The sequence below is a fragment of the Malaclemys terrapin genome, chromosome 3, assembly GCF_027887155.1.
Source record: "Malaclemys terrapin pileata isolate rMalTer1 chromosome 3, rMalTer1.hap1, whole genome shotgun sequence".
Taxonomy (NCBI): domain Eukaryota; kingdom Metazoa; phylum Chordata; order Testudines; family Emydidae; genus Malaclemys; species Malaclemys terrapin.
Window position 1 is genome coordinate 28,785,647 of NC_071507.1, and position 13,904 is coordinate 28,799,550.

General features: G+C 35.9%; 1 protein-coding gene across 16 annotated transcripts in view; it reads right to left on the reverse strand.

Moving 5' to 3' along the window:
* The window catches only part of NRXN1 (neurexin 1), a 1,243,173-nt gene that overhangs the window by 144,387 nt on the left and 1,084,882 nt on the right, over positions 1–13,904 (reverse strand). For 9 of the 16 annotated variants that reach the window (XM_054022350.1, XM_054022348.1, XM_054022349.1 and 6 more), the window contains 2 exons: positions 11,514–11,603; positions 9,734–10,053 (listed from right to left, as the gene is read on the reverse strand). In XM_054022350.1, coding sequence (XP_053878325.1) covers positions 9,734–10,053; positions 11,514–11,603 — 410 coding nt within the window. The remainder of the gene's footprint in view (positions 1–9,733; positions 10,054–11,513; positions 11,604–13,904) is intronic. The other 7 variants (XM_054022355.1, XM_054022354.1, XM_054022352.1 and 4 more) reach the window with 1 other exon arrangement.

The window sequence follows — 13,904 nt, forward strand, 5'->3', positions numbered from 1 at the left end:
CCGACAGTGGCCAATGCCAGGTGCCCCAGAGGGAGTGAACCTAACAGGTAATGATCAAGTGATCTCTCTCCTGCCATCCATCTCCACCCTCTGACAGACAGAGGCTAGGGACACCATTCCTTACCCGTCCTGGCTAATAGCTATTAATGGACTTAACCACCATGAATTTATCCAGTTCTCTTTTAAACTCTGTTATAGTCCTAGCCTTCACAACCTCCTCAGGTAAGGAGTTCCACAAGTTGACTGTGTGCTGTGTGAAGAAGAATTTCCTTGTATTTGTTTTAAACCTGCTGCCTATTAATTTCACTTGATGACCCCTAGTTCTTGTATTATGGGAATAAGTAAATAACTTTTCCTTACCCACTTTCTCCACATCACTCATGATTTTACATACCTCTATCATATCCCCCCTTACTCTCCTCTTTTCCAAACTGAAGAGTCCTAGCCTCTTTAATCTCTCCTCATATGGACCCGTTCCAAACCCTTAATCATTTTAGTTGCCCTTTTCTGAACCTTTTCAGAATTTTTGAATTTCTTTTAGGTGTAATCTTCAATCTGAAATTCTTGAGTTTGTAATATGTGATTGTTCAATAATTCCAGCATCCCTGTAATGTTTTTACCCTTAAGTTATTCATATATGCTCTCAACCTTAACTCCATGATCAGTCAGATTTTTGTCTGGAAATTTCAGAGCACACATGTTGGGTTTCTAGATGCTTTGCATCAACAGAGCAGCACAAAGCAGCCAAAATGGCCCACAATTTGCAATCGATTTATTGGTTGGCTTAGAGGGTTTTGTCACAGCAGCTGGAGCTAAGGAAGGGTAGGTGTGCTCAGTCCCTGAGACCTAATGTCTCTGCACTTTCAGGATTCCCACTGTCCTTATGCCTCAATTTCCTTAGTGGTCATGGCTTGGTATTTGGTTGAGTCAAGGTAGCAGTACAATAGGGAGCCTTTCAAGCACTGATTTCCAAGCTAGAATTTTGCCACTGAACCTTTTAAAGAGCAGTGACAAACAATCTATCAATGAGAACACTTGACATGTGTCCAATCTCCTTTGTACTACTGACTCATTACAACCAACAGAATTGTTGCATACAATTAGCTATAGAGGGAGGTGATTGGGAGTTCAATCCTAGAAAGTGATGCGCACCTTCAACTCCTGCTGAAGTCAATAGAAGTTGAGGGTGTTCAGTATTTTGCAGGATCAAGGCTTGGAAGAGTTACTGCTGTTGTCATGAAGACCCCCCTTAAGAGCTACCTTAGCTAATTACCTACAAATTAGATAAAACAATCATTAATTACTTAGCCTAATGACAGCCTAATTTCTTCATATATAGCCCATACACAAGATTTCAATTAATTTAAGCTATATGGAAAGCTCCATTATTAAGATTATTCAAGGACAAAGAAAAGACACGGACACAAAATTTCTTAAAGGACTCAGTTTTCAATTATTTTTAACATAAAGTAATTAATGGGTTTATTTGTAAATTCCCCCCACTATCATTCTTTATTCAGATAGTAAATGCTGTAAGTTTGTGGAGCATACGCTGTATTTTACATATATAACAAGGAGATTGAATCTCTGCTTTAAATGAAAAACAGAACTGAAGCTTAACTATAGTGATGACCTCCGTAATAACAGATCTTCATAGAAAAGCATCAGAACTGTTTACTAATCTAGAATCTAGAGCTGGGATTTTCAAAGGTACCTCATGGGAGCTACCCACCTCGCTCCCTTCGTCCCCTTTGAAAATCTCAGCCTCTATCTATATACAGTACACTCCTGTTTATCTGAATGGACTGGGGGGACATCCAAAACTTTCATCAAAACTAACATACAGCTATGTGGGGGACACTTCTGGATTCAAATAACTAGGATTTTTGGATACAGGGAATATGGATAACTGGAGTTATACTATACCTAGCTATATATGTGCGTGTGTGTGTGTGTGTGTATATATATATATATATAATAGCACGGAATGAAGAGTTATTGGGACAGTCCACTCATGAGTGGTAAAGCCAGAGGAGTTGTGCGGACCATCCCAGACAAGTGCCAGCAAAACCTTTACCCCACACGCCAGCAGCATGTATTCTGTATAAACATGTACACTACAGAAAATCTACTTTGGAGTTTTTCCTACATTTTATTGAGACTATTTTTGTATTGCTCCATCTGTAATGCGAGGTGCCTTTGTTTACATGAGGCCCATTGTACATGAATGCCACAAAAATCTCTAAAATGGCCCTAAAATAGATTTTGTATACACAGAAATGTCACATCAACTCACAACTTTAAAAAGTCCATCAGCTCCTGACCCTGCAACTGCGACTGCTCAGTTTATTGGGCATCTCTCCTTCACAAAGATCAAAAATGTTTCCAGTTCTGTTCCTTCCAGGTGAGGTGACACTGGACTTTAAAGTCATGGTATTTTTAGGTATAGAAAAGCTGTCACTGGCCAAAGGAATCTCACCCATGCCCAGTCTTGGGCAGGTAACATTTTAGAAAGGGGATATGGGGATGTGGAAAGGAAGAAACATTTCTCTGCCACGTTGATTTTTCTGTGTAATGTTGTTGAGGGAGTCAGAACACTTCAATAAATCCCAGGGGAGATCAATTAGTGGGCAGAAGATAGGGGAGGTGATCAAAGGTGCACGATAAATTAGTTCCTCACAAAGCTCTGCGATTTATCACATGGTTCCACAATTTATCAAATGACTATCACCTCCACAGGCAGAATGTTTAGAGATATACCATAGCACAAAAAAGATTCAACCCCAAAAGCTGAAATTCCAGGGTTCTGTCACCATCAAAGCTTGTCTAAGGGGTGGAGCTGATGACAGGGATGCCAGACTCTATGGGGTTCATTAGACACTGGTGTGTAGCTGTTGGAGCTGAACTTCTGTGAGTTACCAAACCACAGGGAAAAACTTTACCTAGTGGGGCCAATGTGTCATTGATTGGGGTATGTCATATGTAGAGAGACTGACATAGAGAGGACAGGGAGCACCTACATGAAAATGTTTATGAGAAAAAAATGCAAACCATCCAACAGATAATTTTCAGTTATTAATTCAAATAGATAGGCGAATAATGCTACCTCTCTTGCTAACTACATTGATTCCTTATAAATGTGTCACTATAAAATACGTTAAGATTTACCAGCCCATGTAAAAATGATCTACTCAGTTTTAAAATCAAACTATTTTCATAAAACATCCCCATCGTTTAAAATATGCTTGATTTTAATTAAATGGTAAGGTACAGAGCCAAGCATGTCACTATACTACTTTGATGAATACCCTTTATATGTATTGCTCCAATACACATAAAGAATTGTGTACTTTACCTGATGTATGCCTCCAGAGCCACTGACCAAATTTCAGCTAATCAATTTAAAATGAAACCAATTTAATTCTGCTTGACCAAAAATCTATGTCTATTGTTCCAAAACATGCAATCACCTTAAGGTATATTGCAATTGCTGTATAAATGGATCAGCATTATTGGTGAAAGCCCACTTTGTTTGAGGAAAACAAAACTGGAATGGATGGAAAAATAAAAACAACCGTTCTTTGCGTGCCAGAAGCAGTTTACAGCAGATGACAGCAGGGCTGCTATGGTTGGGGCTTAAAAACTGGCTGCTGCAATCACGTACGTAGAAGAGGGTCAGAAGTGAGCGTGTTAGTTTTGACTTTTGTTTACTTAGCTTGGGATTTTCCAGTTAATGTGTAGGTTCACACAACCACACAGAAGACAATCATGGAAGTATTAAAGGTCTGATCTTGTGATCCTTATTCAGGCAAAACTCATACTTAAAGTCCAATTGAAACCTTTTCTGTATTGCCAAATTTTGCAATTTTATTGAGGATCTTGCAATTTAAAATATTTTGCTTAATGCCTTAGCTGCTGGAGTTATATCATGTGATACAATCATTGGAGTAATGTTTTCATTCTCATTATATTTTTTATTTATTTCCTTCATGATTGGAAGGAAAAGCTGGAAAATGTGACCGTTAAAGACTCAGAAAGCAAGAGGCAAATAAGAAAAAAAACCCACAATGTGTTATTTTAAAAAAAGGCATGATATTTTAGGACAATCTCATGATTTTTTAGCATCTGACTCATGATTTTTGAAGACTCAGAGTAGTTAGTATTGATCTTCATTGAACTTAGTGGGAGTTCTGCTTCAGGATCAGGTTTTAAATCTCTTCATACTCAGAGAGAAATGTGAAATGTAGAATTCTGGTATGACATCTGAAACCAGCTAGGCATTTTGTGAGTTGTGATTACTATAATTGCTGTTAGTGATTGACTTATTATACCTATCAACTATGCACAAAGTCTATGCTAAAATATTCTGCCATTGTAGTTACTGCATCTTCCCACTCATGCCTGTGACCCCTTGTTTGCTTCACCCACCTGTTACATCTTTTCTTTTACACTGTAAGCTCTTTGAGGCAGGATCTATCATTTACTATGTATTTGAGCAGTATAATGGTTATGGCCTATAGATGTTGTTGTAATATTGGGAGTGGGGTGAATTTTCAATAGAGAGGAATTAAGCACCCAACTCCCAATGACTTTCAATAGGATTTGGGCACCTTACTTACCTCTGAAAATCCAAATTTATAAATTAATAATATTTGAGATATGTCATCATTAAAACATCCAATGCTACCACATGATATATCCCTTAAACATGCAAAACTCCCATTTAGAGTAGACTCTGAGACAAAATGTTTTCTTTTTTAAGACACTCAGACCTCATTATTCCTGGAATCATGCACATCACAACATGAAATACACATTTCATGGAAGTGTCGTCTCCGTCTTGTTACAGCATATATTGCAGCAATTAGAGGTGGGATAGAAAGTGCATGCTGTACCAATTTGAACGGTCTTCTTTCTAGAATTATTGAATTAAAACATTTATATAAATATTTAAAATATCCTTTTAAAAATGGATATTGTAATCTTTAATTGAATTAATATCCCTGCAAATAAAGCAAATAACCCTTAATTGATTTGATCATTTACTTCTATCAGCTCATTTTTGTCTTCAAACATGCACTAGCTTGTAATAAATAATGTAATCTTCTTTCATTAGCAATTACTGTCTAGTTGCCTATTTTCTTAGATAATCTAATTAATTTAATGATCGAAAGGTAACTTTCCTTCTTGTACATTATACAATGCTCGTTTAAAAATCAAATATTTATGTTTGACATTTTTGGAGAGACAATGACTATGTTTATATACAGAAGAGAAACAAAGCATAAGAGAGGATAATAAACAAAGGAAACACCTATTAAATGCAGGTTTTCTGCAAGCTACGAGATGTCTTCAACTTTCACTGACATCAATGGGAGATGAAAGCATACAGGCCCATTTCTTCCAAAGGTGATATTAATTAAAAATTCATTTCCTGTATTGTTATTAACAATCCTAGATTACTGAAACAAACAAACAAAAATAAAATCTAATTTATGCTTTATTATGTATAGTGACTTTTTGCATTTCTCTGAGCCATGGCAATGAGAACAATCTGTTTCCATTGTGTTTCTTGTCAGTTTTTAGTGAATTTTGCTTTCAGATTCATATGCATTGCTATTACAAATAAATAAACTTGTAGTATATTAGGGCTGTCGATTAATCACAGTTAACTCACGCGATCAACTAAAAAAATTAATCACGATTAAAAAAATTAATTGTGATTAATCACAGTTTTAATTGCACTGTTAAATACTAGAATACTAATTGAAATGTATTTAATATTTTGGATGTTTTTCTACATTTTCATATATATAGGAGAAGCAAGCCAGGCCCCAGTTAGCCCGGTTCCAGAGGAAGAAGGGTATTAATTGGATTGGCTGAAGGGCCACGCCCTAATTACCAGAGTGGATCCACCTGCAGGCCTGGGTAGCCAGCCTGCCCTATAAAGCTGGCTAAGAGACAGGAAGCAGGAGGAGACAGGAAACGGAGGAGTGTGGGCTCTAGATCCCTGCTGGCTGGGAAGCTAGTAGTCTCCAGGAGTGTTGGTCTCTGTAAATACTTGTAAATAGTAGGTGGTGGGAAGGACGCAAACAATAAAAGGACACGGGTGCTGCACTTCAGTTGGTCTCTGACTGCGTTTGTGGAGGGGCCAGGAGCAGGAACTGCTACAATTGTATTCTGTGTTGTAACTGAAATCAAAGTGTATATTATTTTTGCTTACAAATATTTGCACTGTAAAAATGATAAACAAAAGAAATAGTATTTTTCAATTCACCTTATACAAGTTGTGATAAATAAAGTGGCGGGATAGCTCCCTTTGATGGACACCCATCCAGCCAGTTTGCTGTCGGTAGCTGTTCTTTACTTGGTTTACCTGTAAAGGGTTAAAAGTCTCCCAGGTAAGGGGAAAAAAAAGTGCGCACCTGACCAAAAGAGCCAATGGGAAGGCTAAAACTTTTTAAAATGGGGAAAGAAACTTTCCCTTTGTCTGTTGTTCTCTGGGCTGGAGGGTAAGGGCAGCAATGCTGAAAGCAGCTTAAGACAGGTATGATCATAAATCATCAGATCAGGCCTAGAACTACTTATCTGAACTCCAAATGTGTAAGTAGATCAGAATGTTTAGCTAGACGTATTCAGATTTATTTTCTTTATTTTGGCTTGTGGGTCTCCTCTGTGCTAACCCCAGATGCTTTTGTTTGCTTGTAACCTTTAAGCTGAACCCCCAAGAAAGCTGTTTTGGGTGCTTACATTTTGTAATTGTTTCTTTTAAGATCTAGCAAAAAGCCTAAGTTCCAGATGTATTTTTTCCCTTTTTATTTTTAATAAAATTTACCTTTTTTAAGAACAGGATTGGATTTTTAGTGTCCTAAGAGGTTTGTGCATGTTGTTTGATTAGCTGATAGCCACAACTAATTTCCTTTGTTTTCTTTCTCAGCTTTTGTGTATGTGTGAAAGGGCTTGAGGGTACCCCACAGGGAGGAATTCCCAAGTGCTCCTTCCTGGGTTCAAAGGATTTTTTTTTTTTTTTTTGCATTTGGTGTGGCAGCATTTACCAAGCCAAGGGCAGAAAAAAACTGTAATCCTGGGAATGTAATATAAGCCGGGAGTGGCAAGTATTAATTTTTAAAATCCTTGCGGGCCCCCACTTCTGCACTCGGAGTGACAGAGTGGGGATTCCACCTTGACAAAAGTACTGTAGTGTAATCTCTTTGTTGTGAAAGTGCAACTTACAAATATAGATTTTTTTTTTGTTACATGACTGTACTCAAAAACAAAACAAAGTAAAACTTCAGAGCCTACAAGTCCTCTCAGTCCTACTTCTTGTTCAGCCAAACGCTAAGACAAGCAAGTTTGTTTACCTTTACAGGAGATAATGCTGCCCTCTTCTTATTTACAGTGTCACTTTTGTACTTTTGTAGCCGGGATTGCAAGGTATTTACGTGCCAGATATATCTAAAGATTCGTATGCCTCTTCATGCTTCAGCCACCATTCCAGAGGACATGCTTCCATGCTGATGATGCTCATTAAAAAAATAAGCGTTAATTAACTGAACTCCTTGGGGAAGGATTGTATGTCCCCTGCTCTGTTTTGCCCACATTTCTTCCATATAGTTCATATTATAGCAGTCTCGGATGATGACCCAGCTCATGTTGTTTATTTTAAGAACATTTTCACTGCAGATTTGATAAAACACAAAGAAGGTACCAATGTTAGATTTCCAAAGATAGCTACAGCACTCGACCCAAGGTTTAAGAATCTGAAGTGTCTTCCAAAATCTGAGAGAGATGAAGTGTGGAGCTTGCTTTCAGAAGTTTTAAAACAGCAACACTCCGATGCGGAAACTACAAAACCCGAACCACCAAAAAAGAAAATCAACGTTCTGCTGGTGGCATCTGATTCAGATAATGAAAATGAACATGCATCGGTCTGCACTGCTTTGGATTGTAATAGAGCAGAACTCATCATCAGCATGGACGCATGTCCCTGGAATGGTGGTTGAAGACTGAAGGGACATATGAATCTTTAGTGCATCTGGCACAAAAATATCTTGTGACACCGGCTACAACAGTGCCATGAGAACGCCTATTCTTAGTTTCAGGTGACATTATAAACAAGAAGCGGGCAAATGTAAACAAATTTGTTTGTCTGAGTGATTGGCTGAACAAGAAGTAAGACTTGCAGGCTCTAAAAAAATACATTGTTTTAATTTTGAATGTAGGGTTTTTTTGTACATAATTCTACATTTGTAAGTTCAACTTTCATGATAAAGAGATTGCATTACTGTACTTGTATTAGGTGAATTGAAAAAATACTACTACTTTTTTTTTTACAGTGCAAATACTTGTAATACAAAATAAATATAAAGTGAGCACTGTACACTTTGTATCCTGTGTTATAATTGAAATCAATATAGTGGAAAATTTAGAAAATATCCAAAACTATTGAAATAGATGGTATTCTATCATGTTTTAAAAAATTAATCGTGATTAATCACACTGTTAATCGCTTGGCAGCTGTAATCTGTATATATAAAGATACACACAGATAAGTTGCATCAAAAGTGATTTTTAACCTAAATTTTGGGCTTGATTTATCAAGATAACAATAATTATTATTACCATTATTTTTACTTCTATAGTGCCAAATGTCTCTAAGTGCCTTATGTGTTTGAAGAACTATTATTCCAGTTTTACAGATAAAGAAACGGAGGAGCAGAAGGTTAAGAGACTTGTCCAAGGTCACACAGTAAATGGCAGTTTAAAACAGAACACAGGCAGCTTTTCTTCAAATTCCCTACTCTAACCATTAGATCCTTCTGTTTCCTTGGTTATATAACCATCCACATAGCATTCCAAGTTCTTGCTCCCACAACAACTTGTGACTTTCCCTTACACTTTGTCCCACATATGGACCTCAGCAGCCTAAGAGTTATGGTTTAGAGGCACATCGTGAAAACCAGTTAGTGATCATCTGAATCAAACGAACAGTATGACGACCTTTTGGCAATGTAAATCTTTTTTTAGGCAGTTACAAGCAGAATATGACAAATGCAAAAGAGTTTTATCTGCTAAAGAAATGTCCCGTTAAATTATATTTTTCTAAAGCACAGAGTTTGAATATTGTGACACAAGATATGTGCAAAGCAGATGATTAAAGTGCTTGATGAACTCACTCCTCCCCCCTTTTTTTCAGATAATCAATTTTTCCCACACAACAGAAAGAGATCCTGCCAAAACCTGAAAGCTACTAAATGTATCACTAAATTGACAAGGTGCAAATAACCTCAGCAAACAGTAAATAACATTCTCTGACTTGGAGCTTCAGTCTTGGAGATGCAAAGAGCTCTCAACTCTCCTTGAAGTTAATACCTGTCAGGATGCATCGTGCCCTTTAAGAAAGTGCATCATACTGTTATCTTTGAAAGGAAACTCTAGAATCTTAATGCCCTCTTTCCCACCATCTCCTACTCTCATCTTCATACTTTCTTTCATGTTGTTCCTTCAGCTTAGAACTCCCTACTATATCCCAGGGACCAACTAGCCACACTATTTCATTTCAACTACCTCTTTAAAACCCACACTTCTTTGCTGAAGTCCATCAGTATTACCTACCAAAGGAAAAAGTGCTGTTTAAAAATAACAATTGTATCGCTAGAGCAAACGCAATTTTGGAAAGTCCAGACGTACAAAGAAGGGAAAATATTTGGAAAGTATATAAAGGTTGACTAACCTGACCAATAGGTTCTTTTGTAGGGGTCTTTCCTCTTCTGACAGTGCTCGTGGCCAAAGTGGTGGTAGTTTCCATAACTGACGTGGACATCTCAGACTGCATTGCTGTGGCTGTTGATTCAGTTGTCATAGAAGAAGGCACTTCACCAACAAGTCTCACATTTCCTTCTATCACGATGTTAGCATCATTTTCAGCTGCCATATTCAGAACTTTCAAGCCATTGTAGTAAAGACCAGAGAGCTGGCCTTGGAATGGATGACCCTGTTCCTTGCCTCCAATTTTTATGGTTGCTTGGCTATTGAAGATTGTAAGCTGACGCCCTGTAAAGATAATATTACATACATGCAAAAATGTTGATTGTGAACTCTATACTCTAAGAGGATGATTAACAAATTTGCATGGGGTGAATAATGAGAGCAATAAACTATAAGAGAGTAATTTAGACTCATAATTCATTGCTTTTTTAATGAAGTGTCCATGAAATGCATAACTATTGAGAAATATTTGTAATTTCTTAATTTATGTTTTGTTTTTTGCTAAAAGGCCAATCAAGTATATTTATAAATTTGTTTAGTATTGCAAATAAGACTGAGATTGTCTTCCCTTTTACCTACATTTTGCCTTTGTGTATGTGTGTGTGTGTCAAGAATGCAAAATTTCTAATTCCTTAAAACTACTTTCCACCATCCACCAAGATTGTCAACATTTCAAGGATTTTCCACACCAATATAACACCTGCACTATAGCATTTTAAGTAACTGTGTGTATATAGACACATGTATATATATATATATATATATATATATATACACACACACACTGGTTTGTGTGTGTGTGTGTGTGTGTGTATGCAAACCTTTTACTAAGTCAAGTGAAGTCTAATTTTAATGAGTATGTTCTAATGCAGTAATTCAGATATCTGTCATGTATCTATATATAAGTGTATAAATTGTTTCCTTTTCACATCTGAATGTTTATTTTCCTTCGACATAAACACTGAAAAGAAATGCATGGTTCATACTGAGTATCTCAGAGACAAAGAATTCAAAAAAAGATGTCTGATTGGCTTTCAGCAAGGCTATCAATTAAAATAAAAAGGTTTTAGATGTAAAAGCGGCTTCAGGAATGATACACATACCAATGGAGAAATCATGGCACAATTCCATTAAACAGAGAAATCCTCAGCAACAGTACCATTATTATTAAACAGAATATTTACTTTAGCAGATTGGTTTCTGCTCATATAAGCATGCACACAACTTTAAGTTCTGTTTTAATTAGTGTTTGTTCCAAAATCCCCTTAGAAGGTTGCAAACGTTAAAGGGACTTCATTTTGATTGGCAATTCATAGTGCCCACTATTTAAGATACCTACAGTTTAAACAAAGATTTTTTTTCAGGACCATAATGAACATATCATAACTACATATATTTTTAGTTAATAATTTAGATGCTGGAACATGTAATATAATCTATGAATGATTTATAATTTGTGGTTAATGTTTGCTATGAGTACCTTCATAGATTGAGTTAGTGGATTATATTTAACAGTCCCTTTAACCTTAAGTTAACAGGGTAAGATTATTAAACAGCTTCTAAAAATGTGTAGAAATTATTATACAAGGTATGCAAATATTACTCTCTACATTTTACTGTTTTAAATTTGTTTTTAATTTAGTTTTACTGAAAATTTATTTTATGTTTATTAGTGTTACAATGAAGTACTACTTGGTTATGTTCAAATTATTTTTTTATTTGAAGTTTTAATCAATGTTTTTTACCTTTGTCGAGTAGCCATTCATCAACTACTCGACCAAGTCGATATGGAATTCGCTGTCTAGCAATCGCCAGGCGCTCGTTATCATTGTTTCCTTTAAAGTTTAAAGAGACATTTCATTGGTTAAAATCTGTAAGGTCAAAGGTTAAAAGTTAATACTTAAAGCTTGAGCTATACAGTTGCCACATGATTTTTTGAAATTTGGAATTTTAAAAAGTGGTACCTAGAACATTTCATGTTTCAGACTTTTCATTCATTCATTTATTTTATTTTAGCAAACAAAATTATTCCTATGTTAATTGAAAATTAGAAATCTTCATTTGAGCTAGGTTATTAAACTTATGTTATAGACAGACCCAAAAAACAAATTTATACATCATATAATGGCTTTACAAAAAATGATCATTGACTTCAGGGTTTTGTCTTTTTTGATGTTTCTTATTAACTAGTTAAACATGTTCAGGTGAAACAGATTTATTTTTCAAAAGACATCCAACCTCTTACTCCAGGTTAGTCATTTAAAGAAGAAGAACACAAGCCTTAACCAACATCTATGGTACACTTACATCTGCTGTATAGAAATATACCTGACAAAAACTTATTTTCTATTAAAAAAAATACATTCTCATTCATTTGATTTAAATAAATTCCAGAAGTTCAAATATGTGATAGAGAACAAATAAGGTTATCCATTATTTTTACATTTTAACAGAGCCCAGTGATAACATATTTTACTAAGGAACATTAAGGCTTTGACAAAAGTGACTTCAGTGGTTGTCTATAATAATCCTGTATCCAAAATGCGAGGTGTTTAAAACTTTAGACGCATTTAGCAGAGGTTCATAAGCTAAGAGCTAGCCAGAAGGAGAGACTGTGAAGTATAAACTTCTCTAACTTGCAAACCTTTCCTGTCCCCATTCTGCAGAGAATTCCCTTTGTTTTCAGTGAGAGCTCTGCCGTAGAGCTCTGCAGCAGACTATGGTTCCAAATGATTAGAAATATACCAGCCTGCTACAGATAATTTGAGGATTGCCTCGAATATTTTTTTGTAATAATTGATCTGTATACTTTCATTATATAAGGTATATCAGAAACATTTGATCAATTTCTATACTTTTTTACAAAAATTTTACTAGGAAAATGGTGAAACCAAATACTTTCTTCAATATAAAGTGCTTTTTGTTTAGATTGACAATACCTTTGTCTCACATGCATTGATAGAAACACATCAGTTTAAGTACCTGAGAAGTGAGCAAATTCAAAAGACTGAAAGACAGTCATTCCTAACTGGGGTCATGTTCCATACTTGTACTTATTGATTTATATGTGCAAACTCCTATTGACTTCAGCAGGAGAAGGATTAAGCCCTGTGTTTGAAATGGTAGATATAAAGCACTAATCTCCAAGGTGTGCAACACCTTGAATTGAAACTCAGTACCTGGCAGGATCGTACTGCAAATTATCAAAGAAAAATATTATCCAAATTGAAGCACCCAGTCCCTTAACCTTTACTCAGGTAAGCAATATCTATGAAATCACCAGCAACATTCATAAAGTGAAGGATTGGATTTTACTGTAGCCCTGGAAACAAAATCAGTTTCCATTCCAACGAGTAATTTTGGTTTATTTATTCTGCTCTTCTGTAAAACAGGCTATGACTTACCATGCTTCCTGTCTGCTTTGTACAGTTTAACATAGTTATCATTCAGTGTGGCTGAATGTACAGCATCATGTTTTAGAAATTACCTTCTTCTTTACTTTCTCTTCATTATGCCATGTAAACTTCTATACACATTCTGATATTTGAAGAAAACACACCCACATAGCATTCTCCCCTGACTTCAAATACTTTTTGTACAAAACACTTCTGTTTTTTTTCTTTTAAAATGTTTCCAAAGAAAGGATGCTATAGAGCAAAAGATTGCATTTTACTTTCACAACTTATATTCATGCTGTTGTGGACATTCAAAAAGTAGAATTTGTTCCTGATTGTATGCTGTGACCTTTTAAAATTCCAGCTCTTCATCCTGGGCCTGAAGCTGCATTCTTTGTATATCCCAAACTCCCCATGACTTCAATGGAAGTTGCAGATGTTCAAGAAATATCTGATGAAGCCTCATGTGAGCAATACGTGGAAAAAGGCACGCGGATTAATTTCTTCTGTCTGTCTGTCTGTTTTTCTGCATCTCCATTTTTTTCATCTTTCGTAGTAATGGCGTATTGATTGATGTTCTCTCATATATCTGACCTAGCTGGATTTCTTTCATCCTTGCTTATGTTTGGCATTTTTGAATGCTGCTTACATGGCTTTCATAGATGGCTTATCAATTGATTAACTAAATAAGTGAAATTATATCCTATTTCCATGAATTTTCCCTTGCTTCCACACTTAAAA